At 50.6% G+C, this 18,456-nt stretch overlaps 1 protein-coding gene across 1 annotated transcript; it reads left to right on the forward strand.

The window, feature by feature from the left end:
- Positions 1–199: 199 nt before the first annotated feature.
- On the forward strand, positions 200–14,989 carry LOC122462849 (zinc finger protein RFP-like). The gene is made up of 8 exons (XM_043528189.1): positions 200–893; positions 2,905–3,326; positions 6,139–6,234; positions 7,286–7,516; positions 7,828–7,850; positions 8,569–8,684; positions 10,720–10,779; positions 11,684–14,989. The coding sequence occupies exons 2-8, from the start codon at positions 2,910–2,912 to the stop codon at positions 12,205–12,207; spliced, it is 1,467 nt and encodes a 488-aa protein (XP_043384124.1). The 5' UTR covers positions 200–893; positions 2,905–2,909; the 3' UTR covers positions 12,208–14,989.
- The last annotated feature ends 3,467 nt before the right edge of the window (positions 14,990–18,456 follow it).

Consider the following 18,456-nt stretch of genomic DNA (forward strand, 5'->3'; position numbering starts at 1 on the left):
TGTTGGCCCCCTACTAACACTCAGAGGGGGTGTTCTGGTTGGCTGGCTCCCAGTACCAAAAGAAAGGGGGAAGGGTCTATGAGAAACCAGGACCCTGAGACTGACAGTCCCCAGGGGCAATGGGGAGAGGCCACTGCTCCAGATCACCCTGATTGACAGGGCGGGCAGGCGAATGAGGCAGGCAGGTGGTCAGGGAGATCCCATCCTTTGTGTGAGCTGGAATCGCCCTGGGTCAGGTAGACAGAGTGGGGCCAGCTAAGGAGAGAGAAGGGGCCCAAGCTGAGCTGGGAGCAGAGCTGGGCCAGCCGGAGACACGGCCCAGGGAGAGCAGATCCTGTGCTGGGAGCAGGGCTGGGCCAGCCGGAGACACGGCCCAGGTAGAGCGGATCCTGTGCTGGGAGCAGGGCTGGGCCAGCCGGAGACACGGCCCAGGGAGAGCGGATCCTGGGCTGGGAGCAGAGCTGGGCCAGCCGGAGACACGGCCCAGGGAGAGCGGATCCTGGGCTGGGAGCAGGGCTGGGCCAGCCAGAGACACGGCCCAGGGAGAGCGGATCCTGGGCTGGGAGCAGGGCTGGGCCAGCCAGAGACACGGCCCAGGGAGAGCGGATCCTGGGCTGGGAGCAGAGCTGGGCCAGCCAGAGACGCGGCCCAGGGAGAGCGGATCCTGTGCTGGGAGCAGAGCTGGGCCAGCCAGAGACACGGCCCAGGGAGAGCAGATCCTGGGCTGGGAGCAGGGCTGGGCCAGCCGGAGACACGGCCCAGGGAGAGCAGATCCGGGGCTGGGAGCAGGGCTGCAGCCACAAAGCCAGTGGGGCCAGAGAAGCCGCCCAGGGGGCTGGAGGCAGAACAGCAGAGAGTGGAGCTGGGGCTGGAGCAGTCTGGAGCTGGGCGTTGTGAGTAGCTGGGGAGAGCAAGGGGGGCTCTGGGGAGCCAAGGGTCCTGCAGGCCAGAGGGCGAGGGGGATCATAACCGGCTGGGGGGTAGGGGCTGACGCTGGTCCCCGGAGGGGCCAGGCGGCCTTGGCCACGTGCAGACTGACCCCCTCCCCAGCCCTTTCCGCCGGGTGGAGGGGGAGAGGCAAGACTCTCCCGCCTTTCGGCCCCAATGCAGAAGAGGGAGGCAGGGTAGCCCAGTGGTGAGCTGCAGGCGGTTGGCACCGGTTGGCTAGAACCGGTTGTTAAATTTAGAAGCCCTTTTAGAACGGGTTGTTCCGCGAGGGGGAACCGGTTCTAAACGGGCTTCTAAATTTAACAACCGGCCCAAAGTGGCGCCTTAGGTGCCGACTCCATGGGTGCTCCAGCCCTGGAGCACCCACGGGGAAAATTTTGTGGGTGCAGAGCAGCTCCCTACCCCTGGCCCCAGCTCACCTCCGCCTCCTCCTCCCCTGAACCAGCCGCCCCACTCTGCTTCTCCGCGCCCCCCCTTCCCCCGAATCAGCTGTTCGGTGGGAAGCGGGGGCTGGCTGAGAAGCAAGCAGTGGCTTCCCGCTCAAGCCCAGGGAGGCAGAGTGGAGGTGAGCGGGGGGGGGGGGGGCGTGAGGAGGGCCGCCCGCGCCACAGCAGGTAAGGGGGGGCGCGCAGGGGAACTGCTCCCTGCCTCAGCTCGCCTCCGCCACCCTCGGCCTGCTTCTCAGCCCTCCCCGGCTTTCCGCCTAACAGCTGATTCGTGGGAGGGGGGGGTGGAGAAGCAGAGTGGGGCAGTAGGTTCAGGGGAGGAGGCGGGGGGGGGCGCGGAGAAGCAGAGTGGGGTGGTTGGTTCAGGAGAGGAGGCGGAGGCGAGCTGGGACCGGGCGTGGGGTGGGGAGCTGCTGGTGGGGGCTCTGCACCCACCAATTTTCCCTGTGGGTGCTCCAGCCCCAGAGCACACAGGGAGTTGGAGCCGAAGGTGCCACTTTTGATGTGATCAGTGGGGGAGCAGCCGCTCCCCCTGCTCCCCCCCTAGCTATGCTCCCCCGCCCCTAGGAGCCAGAGAGACCTGCTGGATGCTTCCTGGGAGCTGCCCCAGGTAAGCACCGCCGGGACTCCCCACCTCGCCTCCCAGCAGGTGCCTCTGGCTCTTAGGGGTGGGGTGGCCACCCACTGTGGTGGCCTGTGAGGCCCTCCTGCCCAGTTCTGGGGGCAGTCAGGGGACAGGGATTGATGGGGCAGCGGTCCTGCGGGGAGGGGGCGTCAAGGAACGCGGGGGGGGGGGTTGGATGGGGCAGGAGTCCTGGGGGGCGGGGGTGGGCAACGACCCCCTCGTGGGGTGAGGGAACCCATTGTTAAGATTTTGGCAGCTTATCACTGGGGTAGCCCCTTTCCATCCTGGCTTCCCGTGGACAGGGGGAGGTTGGGGTCACCACCAGAGCATGTGTCCAACCTGCAGCATCCCTGCAGCACAGCCAGGGCTTGGGCAGGAGGCCTGGGACGTGGGAGGGACAGTGTGTGAACTGCCCTGGCATTCCAGAGACCCTGCTTGTGATGTTCCCTGCCACAGAGTGGGGTGATGTGTTTACCTTTAACCTTTCCCATTTGTTTCCTTCTTCTTTTTTTTTATTGATTGCTGTTTAAATAAATTGTATTTGCTTTAAATTGTATGTAATGATCAGTGGGTCAGAGAAGTGCCCAGTGCAGAGAGAGCCCCCTGGAGTGGGGACACCCTAGCCCCTGCCCTAAGTGACCACAGCAGGGTTGAGGGTCGAGCCCTCGAGGAATCCTGGGCCCAGCTTTGTTGGGGTTACGAGGACTCTGCCACACAGGAGAGTGGAAGGGGAGCCCTCAAGGTCAGGCAGACCTCCGGGTAAAGGGAGTGGGAGCGAGGACTCAGATCCTTTGCTAGCCTATTTCACCGGGGTAGTGTATAAGCCAAAAAAGGTCCCCACAATAGTGAGACCATTCACCCACTTATGTCTCTTTCCTGCACTAGAAGCCATGGCTGCTGCAAATCCAGCAAAAACTCTCCAGGATGAACTGACCTGTCCCATCTGTCTGGAGTATTTTAAAGATCCGGTGTCTCTAGGCTGTGATCACAGTTTCTGCCGAGCCTGCATCACCCAGTGCCAGGGGGGATTCGCTACATATATCTCCTGCCCTCAGTGCAGAGAGACCTTTCCCCAGAGGAAACTCAGGCTGAACAGACAGCTCAGGAATATTGTGGAAGCAGCCAGAAAACTCAGGTTGCAGACAGGGAGAGAACCAGCACCAGAGAGACTGTGTGAGAAACACAAGGAGCCTTTCAAACTCTTCTGCGAAGAGGACAAAATCCCCATCTGCCTGGTGTGTGACAGATCCAAGGAGCACAGAGATCACACTGTGATTCCTGCAGAGGAAGCTGCCGAAGAATTCAAGGTAGGAAATCACCAACTGTTATTTTTATAACCAGAGCCTTGGGGAATTCACCTTCCCCCAGCATTAGAGTTTCCTTTAGCCCCAGACAGCCACTCAGTGAGCTCCATTGGAGAGGAACGAGGGGTTTCAGGCTTAAGTAGGTTTCCCAGCAACTGGGAATCCTCCAAAGACTCATGCAGATGGAGAATTTTAGTCCTTGATAAACATCCTAAGTAAGGCTTACGCGTTGGAGTGAGGGGGAGTGAGGAACCCACACTGCACCCCACCCTCCTGCTCCCCATACACAGAGTCCTGGGCACTGAATGACCCCCCCTTCTCTGCCCTTCCCACTTCCAGCCCTTCCCCAAGCTATAAACACCATGTCCGGGCTCGTCCTCCTTGGAACTGAGGGAGCAGGAGGTTGCAGCTGGGGCTGTCCTCTTGGCAGACATCCCCTTCTCCCTTTTCCTCCAGAGCTCCTCACGCAGAGAAGAAGGGAGCCCGACCCTCATGAAACTTGGGGAGCGGGGGGCACACAGGATTGGCGCTCCCATCTTGCAAACCCTAGCAAGTCTGCCTGATATAATTAGAGATGGGATTGCAGGAAGCAGGGATTGGGTGGAAGGGGGCAACAGAGCAATGGGGCACTGTAGCAGGATCATTGTTTCCAGACTGTCCCCTCATGGCATGGGGTTGCCTTACCTCATTTTCCCTCTGAGGTTCCCAGAAATAATCCACGAAGGCTTTTCTGTGGCCAGTAACACCCCTGCTCTCCCAGCAGTGACTCCCAAGACTTCTAGTCTGGAGTTTGACCTTATCACCCTGAACAAGATCCCAAGGCCTCCTCTGCCTTCTCCATGGGTCTCCTCCCTCTGTTTTACCTACCCCAGGCCTGGTTGGATTACATGACACTCCCCTCTCCCCCAGTCACTGCTCCTTCATTCTCCCCACCTGGGGATGAGAACTAGTTTCTCGCAGGTGGGGCTGAGACTTCTCTCTCTTTCTAGGGCCGGCCAGCCACCCTGTGACCGGCATTGTCCCTCTTCTACATCTCCTGAGGACACGGGGAGACAGTCCCCATCTTGCAGTTTTCAGTTTGGAAATTTTGGTCATAGATTTCAGTGTGGGAACTTTGTGGCCATAAAGGTTTCCATGCTGACATCAATAACAATAATAAGAATTCATAACCAATAGAATGTCCTGATTTCTACTGCGGTAGCATCTCCAGGCCCCGATGAGGGATTAGGGCCCCTTTGTGCCAGGCTCTGTACAAAGTCAGGCAAAGAGCCCACAGTCCCAGTCCCATGAGGACGATGTGTAGCAAGTGGATAAAGAAAGAACCGGGGCTGGGAGCGGGGGACAATTAAAGAGGGTTGTGTTTTCATGCACTGGCAGTCGCAATAGGTCATCCATATTTCAAACCTGTCCATTTTCCATGGTGCAGACTTAGTTGCCCGTACTTTTCTATGGGGAATGTTTTAGGTGATGGAGTGGCAGCAGGCATGAGGGGGAGTCCATGGCCCAGTCTCTCCTCCCTCCTGTGGGCTTGGGGGGGACTTCAGAATCAGGGTTAGGGAGTTGAGACCCCTTTGGGTGCTGTTTCCCAAATAGTGGCTTGTCACCCACCAGTGAGTCGTGGGAAGTTGTAGATGGGTTGTGGGCTTGGTGTGGAGGGGCAGCCCTGTGGGGACAGGAGTGGTAGCTCCTGTCCCACAGGGCTGAGTCCAGCTCTCCACAGAGGGAGCCTGTGGAGAAATTCCAGCATGAACCTACTTGTCCCATCTGTCTGGAGTATTTCAGAGAACCTGCCACTCGAGAGTGGGACCATTTTCTGCCAAACCTCCATCACCCAAAACTGGGAGTAATCAGATATAGATGTCTCCTGATCGAGCAATAATTAAGAAAGGCCATTAGGAGGGAAAGATGCCTTGATACAGGTCCTAGGCCCAGCAGGGAGAGGTTGTTTCCCACTGGGATTCTGAACTCTAGTGTTGCTCCATGAGGGGTTAAACTCAAATGCTACCAGCCTGCACTAGAGGAGATCACTGGGCTAAACACCCTGTGGACTCCAAGCACCTTGAGTCCTCACACAAAAGGGCTCAAGACAGCGCAGGTCCATGCCAAATACCATGGGGATTAGACTGGGTTGCAGCAAAACTAACCCCTGGGCAGTGGTGACCAATGTCAGGCCGAAGAACCAGCCAAAGTGGTTCCATTAATGGTTCCATTGCTCTCCCACAGTGCGGCGTTTTGAAATCTCTTGAACTCTCTGCTTGTGGGAGCTGGGGAACAGGTACCCAGGCAGCCCTGCCTCTGTAAGGGTCCAGGACAGAGCTAGGGCAACCCCAGGTGTTCTTGAGAAAAATGAACACATCTAATGTGGTTTGCCCAGATGCCCAAGCCAATTCTATCCAACCAGTCCAGTCCCCAGGGGTTCAGGGCTGAAATTCAGTGGAAATCAGGCTCCTTTGAGAATCCCAGACCATATTTCAAACCCTGGAGGTTTCTGGGATTTGTATCACTTTGTGCGTTAAGCCTCCTCAAAAACAAAATATTTCACACAGTGAAAGAAAAATCCAAGGATGTGATGCCAGAGTCATGTTGGTATAAATCAATGGGGGAAAAAAGGTCAAATAATTTTCAGGGAGTCTGAAAATGAAACACTCCCAGCGTCCATTAATATGACTTCACTTCCTTGGTATCTCTGATGTCGGGAACCTACTGCGTTCTCCAGTCATCAATAGAGTGTTGGCTTGTGTTGGAAAAGGTCCCACCCACACTCTCACTCCTAACAAACAAGGAACACCACTCAAATCAGTTTCTGTTTCTTCAGGAAAAGATTCAGGCCCGTTTGAAGACGCTGAGGGAAGAGAGAGAAATGCTTCTGGGATTTAAAGTGAGTGGAGAGAAGAGAAGCCGGGAGTATCTGGTAGGTGCCCGTCATTCTTAACCTGCATTTGCAATGAGCCAGATGGAGGGGCGTTCTGAATCAGAGCAATAATGAGAGGCACAGACAATCTAGAGGCCCAATTATGTTTTATCTCAATCAGTTGGGAGTAAAGCAGAAATCCATTAAGTGGGGAATAATCACAAGTAAATAAAAATTAGTTGTTTTAGCAGAAATTACAAGTTAGGCCTACACCATAAACCAGTGGGTTTCAACCTTTTTGCATTTGATGATTTTGAATTAGGGGTGCAGAGACCCCTTTGGAAATCTATTATCTGTATGGACCACAGGTTGAAACCCACTGCCATAAGCTACTGTAACTATTATTCTTATCTATTGTATATTAACTACTGTTAGCTTAATTAAACTCTCGTCATAGGAAACAATTTACATTAATGAAATAACAGAATTTTGAATTAGAATATCCAGTGCACTAAAACAAACCCCCGCTGTTACACATTCACACCTCAGTGTCACAGTTTTCATCGTCTGTTAGCTCAGAGTTTGGGGGATGTTCAGTTATATCTTGAGGAATCCTCTTGTGCAATCTTTGTTTACTGTTTTGAGTTCCAGCTTAAAAAGAGACATGTATCCCAGGCTGTGAAGTCTTGGTTACTTGTCTAAACAATTATCCCTCTGCTCATTTCTGACTTACAGTCCCGTTGTGCTCTGACAATTTCTCCATTCCTGTAATTCACCTTTTATGCCTGAGGATGTTGTCCAGATGTGTTGTTTTACAGTCCTTAGTATTTTCTTATTTTCACCTCCCGCTGCTTTGGATCTCCATCTCCAAGGCCATCGATAACGTGCTATTCAGAGCATGTCACACATGGAAACATCCCGTTAAGAGATTCTGGGGCCAAATGGAAAGATGTGAGATAATTCTCTCTCTAGTAACCACAGGATACTGTTGAGAGTCAGATGACTTAGAATTTGGAAAAAAATTCTCCCTCCTACACACTCAGCGCTCTATGAAAGGCCCCCAGGCTCCATCCATGTCCCTGACCAGCCCTTTCCCTATTTTCCTTCACAGAGAAATACACAAACCGAGAGACAGAAGATTGTGTCTGAATTCCAGCAACTGCGGCAGTTCCTGGAGGAACAAGAGCGACTCTTGCTGGCTCAGCTGGAGAAATTGGACAAGGAGATTGTGAAGATACAGAATGAAAGTGTCAGCAAACTATCTGAGGAAATTTCCCGTCTCAGTGACCTGATCGGTGAGCTGGAGGGGAAGTGTCAGAAGCCAGTGACTGAATTGTTGCAGGTGAGACTGAGTTAGAAATACTCCAGATCCCAACACAGGGACAAGACTGCTCCTAAAACATGGGCACGGCAGTCCAGCAGTCAGAGATCACTGTGTAACTCAATGTGTATCGCAGAGATGTGAATGACTACTATTTTTGAAAAGTTACAGACACTGATGTAAAAGATGGAAAAGCCTCACTACCTCAGCTAACGCATGGCCCTGCGGCCAGAACACAGCCTCTTTTCCCCATAGTTACTAAATCCCTTCTTCTGGAATTCTAAGTGTGTCAGGTGGGACTAAAATTCCCTCTCTCTCTTTCTCTCCTCTAGGATGTCAGAAGCACCTTGATCAGGTACGTGGCTCTCTCTTACTCTCCCAGCATTGCTAAGTGTGAGGGGAAGAGCTTGGAGATGATGTTACCACCGCCTCTCCCCAGGGCTCTACAGCCAAATGTGTGGGGAAGATCATGTTGTTTTGGATACAAATATCTCTGATCAGCTTCATCTTGAGGTTCTCACCCTTTTATAGAAGACTCTGGAATTATCCATTCATTGGGAAAGACTGACCTCCAGTGTTTCCTAGAGATGTCACATCCCTGGGGGACTGGCTGCCCCAGGATTGTGCGGATGGAATATGGAATACTGTCACTGCTGGGACCCTGGTTACCATTCAGCCCAGGCTAGCAGTGGTCAAGAGTCTTTCCCACCTGAGGACTATTTGGACACCTGTGTGGAATGAGCTGGGGAGGGGGAAGTTGGTGTCTGTCTAGTTCCTAGTGGACAGATTTCTACAACACTTCACCTGGGAAGCTCCTGTTCCTCATGGAGGGCAAGGAGTGAATTGGCCATGGAGACTCAATTCCCCTTTTGTCACCAGAGCTGGACTCTCCAGGCCAGAGCTGAAGAATAATAATGCGACCTTTGGCGGGGGAAGGTTTCACTGCCAAGGCCTTGCTCTGAGGCTGGGAGCAGGAGAGGAATTCTAATTTCAGACCCATTAGAATAGTGATTCACTACCAAGAATTTGAGTCAATAAATGAAATACAACCATGTGAAATTGTTTCTCTCTAGGTCTGCGAAGGGGAAGTTCCAGCAGCCAGAGGAGGTTTCTACTAATCTAGAATTAAGACTCGGCGATTTCTCCCAGAAAACTGTTGCTCTAATGGATACTCTGAGGAAGTTCAAAGGTACTGAGAAGGGATCTAGGAGGGGAAATTGGGATGAGCCGCTGAGACTGGGAATAGAATGGGTCTGGCCAATTGGTTGATAATTAGATGATGGATCTATTTAATTATTTGTACCAAAGCATGCCTTGCCATTACAATTACTATTAAAGTAAGAAATTACAGACATACTGAAAGAAGTACTGGCCAGTTACCTTCTTCTGGGGCATAGGTGGGTCACAGAGAATTTCCTGTAACGTTCAGATTCCTCTCTACAGATCCAAATTAGATATTTATTAGTTTTTTCAATCAATATTTGTAACAATCAAAGATAAGCATCTTCTATAACTAACTCATACAATAAACATGCATGAACATGTTAATTGGCAGGGCTTTTGCTATACAAGCTGTTTCCATGTTGTTCTCTTTTCTGATAGGTTTATTGCCACTGATTATGCATAGGTCACTTTGACCCTGTTCTCTGCATAGGGATTTTTGGACTTTGCTAACTGCTCCTGGGCGGTACATTTTGGGTGTCTGCTGTCTTTAACACATGGTATGCTCAAAACATCTTTGTCCCACATAGCAACAATTGAACACATCGCTTAATAACAAAGTCACTTAAGGCAACATTTCCCTTATGTCAAGCAAATTGCTCACCAGGCCAAAGCCAAGCCAGTCAGCACAGTCTCGGTCTGTCCAAATTTATGTATAAGAAATGACCCTTGTACCAATTCTCAATACTTAACTTAATAACTAGTGAAAAGCAGACAAATGGAGCAGATGTAGCAAGGACCCAGGCATCAGGACGTCTCACATGAATTCATGATTTACCAAAGGTCACAGCATTCAGTCCCAAATTCCCCAAAATGGCCTAATTTGGGGCACCTGGGTTTCTCTCTCCCAGCTGGAGAGCTGCAGGGCAGGTGCTCCAGAGCCGTGTAGCCTCCACAGCTGCAGGTGGAGTCAGTGGGAGCTGCAGGTGCCCAACCCCTCTGAGAACCAGGCCCCAGGTGCCTAAAGGTCGGCACCCAAAATTTAGACCCTAATTAAAGGCCATTTGTTAAAGCTGGATCCAGCCCATCGCTGTGCCCAGGTCCTGTGTGGTAGCTAGTCATGGCCAAATGGGCTGCAGGGAAGGAGAAAGTTCCTCTCCCACGGTGAGGGATCCCTCTGGCACAGGAGCTTCTTGTGCCTCCTCCCCAGCAGCTGCAGGCACAAGGCGGGTTCCTGAGAGGGCTGGGAATGGGGCGGGTGGAGGAGGAAGGGGGTGGACGAGGGGTGGAGGGAGGTGGGCAGTGTAAAGCTGGGCCTCTGACACTCTGCCCGCTGGGCAAGGCACACGGGGGCCATTGTCAGAGGGAGGTAGCTCTGGCTGACTTCAGAACTTCCTCAGCCTGGGCCAAGGTCTGCACCGGCCCCTGCAGCCAGTGAACAGCAGAGTCACAAATGGCCCCTCCCCTCTCTCCTTTTGTCGGTACAAGGGTGAATCTGGCCCATGGAGCCAGCCAACCTTCCCCCTGCCTCAGTTTCCACACTGATAAAGTGATTTTATTATTATTCCTATTTCTGCCTATGGAGGACGAGGCCCCGTCATGCTGCTCTCTGTAGAGACGCTGAGTAGACAGACCCAACAGCTCACAATTAGAGCCAGGATTTAGGAAACTCTCAATGTCCCGTTAGTGTCAAAGGGTCTAGAGTGGGTAAAGTTATTTTTATGCCAAAGTCTTTGCAAGCTCTGGGTCTAGGTTACGACAAAAGACAGTAAGTGAATGAGACAAACCAACTGGAGTCTGAAGGGTGGGAGGGGTGATGAGGGGAAAAGTAAATCGCACTTACAGATTGTGTGTCCTGGGATGATTGTGAGGATTCATGGATGTTGGTTCTATTGCTGGGAGATGCCTGAATGAGAGAGGAAAGAGATGGTTTCAGATTAATACCTGAGCGTGTCTCTGGGCCTCTGCTGTAATTAAAACATGGTTCTGTGAGTTCAGAGTGGGGATGCTGTTATAAATATGAGAGTCTGAAATCTCGTCTCTTTTCTCCTTTCTCCCTCCAGACACTCTGCCGTCTGCACTGGAGACACAAATTGGGGAATCCCTAGGAGCACACAGACAGGGTGAGTTTGCAGCTGGAGATTGTCTTTAAATGATCAGAAAATTCCCATGAAAACATTTTCATGAAATTGTAGCTAAAGTTAAAAACCAATCCAACACCATACTTGACCACACAGCCCCAAATATAAAACCACTAAGGAGATCCCGAGCTGAAGTCACACAAGCAATCCTGACACCCTTCTTGGTGCTGAGTTCAGGCCCAGGCTGATGACCAGAAACGCTCTCCCTGAGCAACATCCAAACACCCTTAACTCAGACTGTGGCATTTTCGTAGAAAATCACAGGACTTTTTAATCCTAAATTGAGAGGACAGTGTAGAGCGATCTCTCCCCTATGGGCTAACACATCTTGGGCAGGGATGGGCTCTCCCATTAGAGCTCCTTACTTTTTCATGAACTGGGGAGATGCTCTGTCTGCTGGCAGCTCCTCCCCTCTCTTTGGGCTGGGGATGGGGTACCCCACCCAATACTGCCTCCTACACTCTGGTCTTAATTGGCTCTTCCCCTGTGTTGCAGCTCCCTCTCTGTTCCCTGGCCTGGGAGTGGAGGCTTCACTGGGGTGGGAGTTTCCCTCTGGGGTTTAAAGCTTGTACCTGCCTCCTCTGCTCCCTCCTCATTAAAACCTTCCTTTCTGTGTCTCTGATGCTGGGAATGGAGCAGCCCCAGCAGGAGGAGCAGGGAGCTGAAGCCTCAGCAATCCAATGAAAATCTAACGAAGAGGGTCCCATTACACGGACTGAGGAACTGAAGTGACATCCCTGCTCAGTTTCAGGTGCCCAGAACAGAGGCAGCTCCCTGGGATCCAGGCCTGTCCCAGTCAGGATGGTGCTGCTGGGGAGTGTGAGAAATGGCCCCAGCCTCCCCAGGGCCGAGCTCTGCCCCTAACGCTCTGATTCTCTCTCCCTAGCGAATGTGACTCTGGATCCAGACACGGCTCATCCCATCCTCGTCCTGTCTGAGGATCAGAAAAATGTGAGATGGGGATACAAACCGAGTCCAATGCCCAAGAACGCAGAGAGATTTGACTCTTGGGCCTGTGTGCTGGGTTGTGAGGGATTCACCTCGGGGAGACATTGCTGGGAAGTGCAGGTGGATGTGGGGGGTGAGGAATGCTGGGCTGTGGGAGTGGCCAGAGCGTCTATGATGAGGAAAGGACGGATCAACCTTAGCCCTGATGAGGGAATCTGGGCTGTGGGGCTGTGGCTGGGTCAGTTCCGGGCTCTCACTTCCCCTGAGGAGACTTCCCTGCCCCTGAGCCAATTCCCCAACAGCATCCGGGTTTGTCTGGATTGTGACAGGGGTCAGGTGACATTTATCGATGCTGATGATGGGGCCTGGATCTTCACTTTCCCGCCGGGCTCTGTCCCTAGGGAGAGACTCCGACCCTGGTTCTGGTTGGGGCAGGAATCCCAGCTCAGCCTGTGTCTCTGATACACTCAGGGATGGGGTGGGAGGTGGGAGGAAATATCCCACTGGGGACCCTGAAATCAGCCTCTGTAGCCTCTCACAATCTAGTCTCTATGACCTCCTCTGGTGGACTTTCTCTCATGCCATCACTACTACCCTGGAGCAAGGTTGCTTCACCCCTCAACTCCTGCAGCCGCTGGACTGTGAAATCATAGAGACCATTCAGTGATTGAGGTAGAAAAGCCAATCTCATTTGATCCAGGAGGATTCTGGGGATCCTAGGTCAGACGGTGTCCTGGAAACATGCAGGGGAACACACCCTGGGCATAGAAAAAGGGGGTTTCTCTAGCCACAGTGATCCTAATCTCTGTGACCTGAGCATTCCCATCTACTCAGCAGCATTCTGGCTTCTCTGTGCCCCTGGAGGACTCCTGTCTACCCAGCCATTGATCTCTATGCAGCACCAGCAATGGGAAGGGGAGGGGTGAAGAACTAATTCGGGGTCAGGTGCAGAAGTGACGTGGCAATTGAGGGGCAGAATTAACAGCTGGGCTGGGGATGGGCAGATGTGGGGATGGCAGGGACACAGTTATTAATTAGGATGGGGGGGGAAGGGGTAGGGAGAAGGTGGAGGCTCTGCACCAGCAGGGAGTCTAGGAGAGGGAGACCCAGGGCCTGGGGAGTCTGACCTACAGGCCACCAGGGAAGGGATGCTGCAGTGGGAAGGAGTTGGGAGAGGTCATCTGAATGAAGAGCTGTGCAGAGGGGGGGAATCAGGCACCGGGCAGGTTTAACCGGAAGGGAGAGAAGAAATGAAATGGGAAAAGATTAAAATAAAGTAAAACAACAGTAAACAGAAAAAGTGTGGGGGAAGTTGAAATGAGAATAGTGAAGGCAAAACAATCCTGAGAAGGGAAATGCTCAGGTGGCAGCTAGAGGGGAGGGGATAAATTCATCAGAGAGAACTGGGGGCCTGAGTCAGAATGATCAGTGACATGGACTAAAATAGAGTTAGGGACACTCAGAGAAATAAACAGATGGAGAACGAGTGCTAGAGAAAACAATGCATAAAACTGGATTAAATGAAGCAGGCAAGACAACGCGAGCGTGACCTGGAAATCTATAAAATGTTTCTGAAAGTGAGACTGTAACATTAATTTCACCCCCTAGTTCATGGACAGTATTTCCACTTTGGCACCTTTCAGAACAACACTTCTCCAAACGTGTGGATGTTTTTGTGGTCTGGTTATGAAAGTTCCCTCTCAGGTCCTTTTAAGACTATTTAATTTACTTTTAAGGTAAATTAAACATAAAACATTCTCCTAGTCTGTTTCTCTTTAAGTTCCCAGCTGGGATTTCCTCTCCCCAAATTGGTTGTGTCGACCCAACACCAGTGAGTGTATCTGGGTATGTCAGTATGATCACTTGGACCTCACTGTAATATGTTGCTATCCATCCTGCACTCTGGGTTATGTGCTTTATACAAACATGTAGGTCAGGAGTTGTCCAGCTGTGCTCTGGAGAGAGCTGGCTTAGTCATTTTACTTCTCAGCTTCCAAACCTGCCCGTGTGTGACAGATGTTCACAGTCTAGAATACCTGGGTTTTATCGCACATCCCCTCACAGTCAACAGTAACTAATTACACTATTTTAAAAAATAACCCTCAAATATCTAGCAAATGGAACCACTCAATCCCCACTCACACAGCAGCAGGGTTTGTAGCATGGCCTCCCAGGTCCCCAGCACCGCCCCCCCCCCCCCCACACTTGAACTTCAGTAGGAATTGCCTTTATTTCTGAGGCCAAGCACCAGAGCGGGACTTGACACACACTGCCAGCAAGTACCCAAATGCTTATTAGACACATTAGAATATTAGAGGTCAGAGCTCCAGCGTTCTCTTCCTAGGGCCACGGTACGGTGGTGGGTAGTGACGGGTAACCCGATCCTATCTATTTCATCCATTCATCCCAAAAGGCAGTAGGAATAAATGGCTTGTACCTGGGCTTTCTGTATTGGAGACCTGGTTTCTCTTCCCAGTTCCACCTGAACTGACTTTGTTCAGACTCCCTAATACCTTGTACACAGGGGGAGAAAGTGTCTGATAGTTTGCTGCTTTGTAGGGTAGGGAGATGTGTGTTTTTGTTTTTGCGATAAGGGTTATGAAATATGTAAAAACGTGTGTGGGGTATTCTGTACCCCAAAGCAGCACTCGGGAACCCCCATATTGACCATCATATAATTATGATATTGCATACAAAGCACGCCATGTAAGAGGTCATATGAAAAATCATGATGTGCTGAAATGCACTGTTCTGTTAAAAGAAAAGGAGTACTTGTGGCACCTGTCATAAATATAAAGCGAAGGGTAAACCCCTTTAAAATCCCTCCTGGCCAGAGGAAAAATCCTCTCACCTGTAAAGGGTTAAGAAGCTAAAGGTAACCTCGCTGGGACCTGACCAAAATGACCAATGAGGAGACAAGATACTTTCAAAAGCTGGGAGGAGGGAGAAAAACAAAGAGTCTCTGTCTGTCTGTATGCTGCTTTTGCCAGGGATAGAACAGGAATGGAGTCTTAGAACTTTTAGTAAGTAATCTAGCTAGGTATGTGTTAGCCATTTAAAGAAATCATAATCTGAGAAAAGAGTTGTGCTGAATAGAATGACTATTCCTGTCTGTGTGTCTCTTTTGTAACTTAAGGTTTTGCCTAGAGGGAGTCTCTATGTTTTGAATCTAATTACCCTGTAAGGTATCTATCATCCTGATTTTACAGAGGTGATTCCTTTACTTCTATTAAAAGTCTTCTTGTAAGAAAACTGAATGTTTTTTCATTGTTCTAAGATCCAAGGGCTTGGGTCTGTGGTCACCTATGCAAATTGGTGAGGATTTTTACCAAATCTTCCCCAGGAAGTGGGGTGCAAGGGTTGGGAGGATTTTGGGGGGAAAGACGTGTCGAAACTACGTTTCCCAGTAAACCCAGATAAAGTTTGGTGGTGGCAGTGGAAATCTAGGGGCAAAGGGTAAAATTAATTTGTACCTTGGGGAAGTTTTAACCTAAGCTGCTGAAAGTAAGCTTAGGAGGTTTTCATGCAGGTCCCCACATCTGTACCCTAGAGTTCAGAGTGGGGAAGGAACCTTGACAGCACCTTAGAAACTAACCAATTTATTTGAGCATAAGCTTTCGTAAGCTATGAAGTGAGCTGTAGCTCACGAAAGCTTATGCTCAAATAAATTGGTTAGTCTCTAAGGTGCCACAAGTACTCCTTTTCTTTTTGAGAATACAGACTAACACGGCTGCTGCTCTGTTCTGTTAAAATTTATATAGCATTCATGTATATGAAGTTATTAGATTCTGCTGTATGGTTGTTACTGAAATATGTTGTAAGTTTGAGAGTCGCGGAGTGCCAGTTCTCCAGGGACAACAGAGCAGGTGATCCACTCCCAGGAGGGTGTTAAATGACCATTAATCAGCAGGGGAGTTGTAAAGAAGGGATTTAGAAATCTGTAAGAGAGCTGTGCAAGCATCACATAATGGAGGATTGCTCAACTGAACTCTGTGACTCAGCAAAGCCCACCAGGAAATGTCTCGGGCTAGTGTTTTCCGGGAACATGGACTGGATATAAAATAGGGGACGGTGGCATCATGCTTTTACCTTTCGCCGCCTCCACCTATGCCAGAAGCAACAAGAATGATGGGAAAACCAAGACTTGACAAGACCAGTGGGGTGAGGAAAAACGGCTTGATCCAAAAAGTGCTTGATCCCAATACTGCCTAGTGCAGGAGTCCCCAATGTGGTGCCCGTGGGTGCCGTGGCACCCGCCGGGGCATTTTTGTGTGCCCACAGGACACCCCGCCGCCAAAATGCCACCGAGAAGCGTTGCCATTTCTCAGCTGTATTTTGGTGGCAACGCTTATTTCCACTGCCGCTTTTCGGCAGCGGGGTGTCTGCTGCCCGCCACAGTCTTCTGGGAATAGCAATATGCTATTCCCAGAAGAAAGGTTGGGGACCGCTGGCCTAGTGTAATAAGGCTGAAGATTTAGACTGCGCGCTTACCTTTTATTTTATTTCGCAACGATCTCTGACCTATTGTGCCTACCGCTTAAAACCGATCTTTCTGGAGTTAGTAAATCTGTTTTATATTTTACCTAAAGCAGTGTGTTTTGGTTGAAGTGCTTGGGAAATCTCAGCTCAGGCGTCAAAGGCCAGTGCGTGTCCTCTCCACACTGAGTGAGGAACAGATCGGGTAATAAAATTACACAGGGTCAGGCTTCTGACTTGGGCAGGGCAAGATTGTATATTTTGGGGGTTCAAGCATGGGGGCTTGGGAGATTTGCTGGTGTCTTTCTCTTTGTGATTCAGGAGCATTCATGCAATTTAGCTGGCTATGAGCCTAGAGCAAGAGATTTTTGCTCTGAATGTTTAGGATTTAAATACTGCACAAAAATTCCACCTCTCCCAGTTGACATGGTGATGGTATCAGGACCCTTTGATTGGCATAAAACAGTCATTAGTTTTAAGATTAAGGCTCTAAATAAGTAGAAATTAATGATCATTTACATTTAGAAAATCCAATATGGTGGACCAAAATGGCAGAGACAGAGATGACGTAGTTTAAATTTAGAGAGAGGAAAATTCCAGAATCACAGCAGACCTCGTGCCCCCTTGCCACACTCGCTGCTGTTCCACCTCCCGGTGCAGGATTCCTTAGGAATCATAGAATATCATGGTTGGAAGAGACCTCAGGAGGTCATCTAGTCCAACCCCCTGCTCAAAGCAGGACCAATCCCCAATTTTTGCCCCAGATCCCAAATGGCCCCCTCAAGGATTGAACTCACAACCCTGGGTTTAACAGGCCAATGCTCAAACCACTGAGCTATCGGGGAAGGAGAGCCCAAGTCCAGCTTGCCTCCTGGTGAGGGATTGGTGGGGGGAGGAGAGCTTGAGCGCAGGCGCCAGGGGTCTAGCTGTCCCCTGTATCGCCGCCTCCCAGCTGTGCACACCCCTCCTTTGTGAGCTGCAGCCACTTTGTCAAGCTCTCTCAAGTGGTTTACAGCTATGAGTGCCGATGTCTGGGCAGACTGGCAGAAAACTAGGCAGCCATCCCAAGCTGACGGTGCATTCTGTCATTAGATTTCACCAAGCCAATGACCAATGTGAACTCCTGGATCATTATCCCAGTCTTATCCTGGACTCCAGACGCTTCCCTTTGACTCGCCAGTCTGTCTTGTTACCCAGAGAATCTGGATTTTGTAATAAAAGGTCGCTTACACCAAAAATCACATCACGTCAGGCTGCTCCCCGTCCCAGGAGACCAGACATTTACCCCCCATCAAGTGGTACCCTAGATCTGACACCAAAGACAAGGCTGGGAGACAATTCTATAGTAAACTCACTAAAGGATCATTCACGAAGGAGAGTTATGGAGAGGTTAAAACAGGGACACTATAGGCCCAGATGAGTCACAGTTTGTCATTCCAAATGGTGGCAGTGATGTAATAAACTACCAGTTTCCCAGAAGCTTTTTCACAGTACCCCCATTGTCCCTGGGGATCTCCGCTTTGTAGTTAGTACTGTTCCCTGTAAGAGTCCACACAGTCCAGAAATGAAGGACTTTTCCTTGAATCCATACTCACGGCTTCCTCTCACAGAAAAGAGGCAGACTGGGTCACTACCGACGTGGGCTTTTCCTCTGATGTCGGAGACTGAGGAACACATTTTGAGTTTTTGACCTCTGATCCTCACGCACAACGTCCACTTGCTTTGAAATTAGCACTTTTCTGTTAACGTTCTTCACTTGCATTCCACAAGGCTTCTTTCTCGTTGGATGGGAAATTTAGTTACAGGGGTATACACAATGGAAATGTTCACTACTACATTATAAGAGGATAAAGATAAGTGAAATCAATGCAAGTAACATCCCATTACTTGTCATGAAGTTTAAACACCAAATCACTTTAATGTAGCCTAATACACAAGTGAACTGGCCTAGGGCTCTGGCATGAGCTGGTGCATCTGGTCTGCCAGCGTCACATAGTTTGCACCAGGAAACCTGGGGGAGGATCACAGGGATGGGCTGGCTAATCAGCCACCTAAATCAGTAAACCAATAAGGCTAATAAACCACATTTCCTACCACAGAGAAACCACTGAGGCTGATGCTGTGGAGGCAGAGGTGGGATCTCCAGGCCTGCCACAAAGGGTCCTGTGGGAATCAGCCCCGCTCAGTGGCGCTGTCTGAATGCAGATGGGGCAGGGAGAAGGGGCAGAGGGGGTG

Source organism: Chelonia mydas, chromosome 14 (assembly GCF_015237465.2).
Source record: "Chelonia mydas isolate rCheMyd1 chromosome 14, rCheMyd1.pri.v2, whole genome shotgun sequence".
Lineage (NCBI taxonomy): Eukaryota > Metazoa > Chordata > Testudines > Cheloniidae > Chelonia > Chelonia mydas.

Excerpts from the sequence above, each read along its gene's own strand:
- LOC122462849 (XM_043528189.1), top strand. The coding sequence starts at position 2,910 with ATGGCTGCTGCAAATCCAGCAAAAACTCTCCAGGATGAACTGACCTGT. Across the intron at positions 3,327-6,138 it reads AAGCTGCCGAAGAATTCAAG|GAAAAGATTCAGGCCCGTTT; the intron begins GTAGGAAATCAC and ends CTGTTTCTTCAG. Across the intron at positions 10,780-11,683 it reads CCTAGGAGCACACAGACAGG|CGAATGTGACTCTGGATCCA; the intron begins GTGAGTTTGCAG and ends CTCTCTCCCTAG.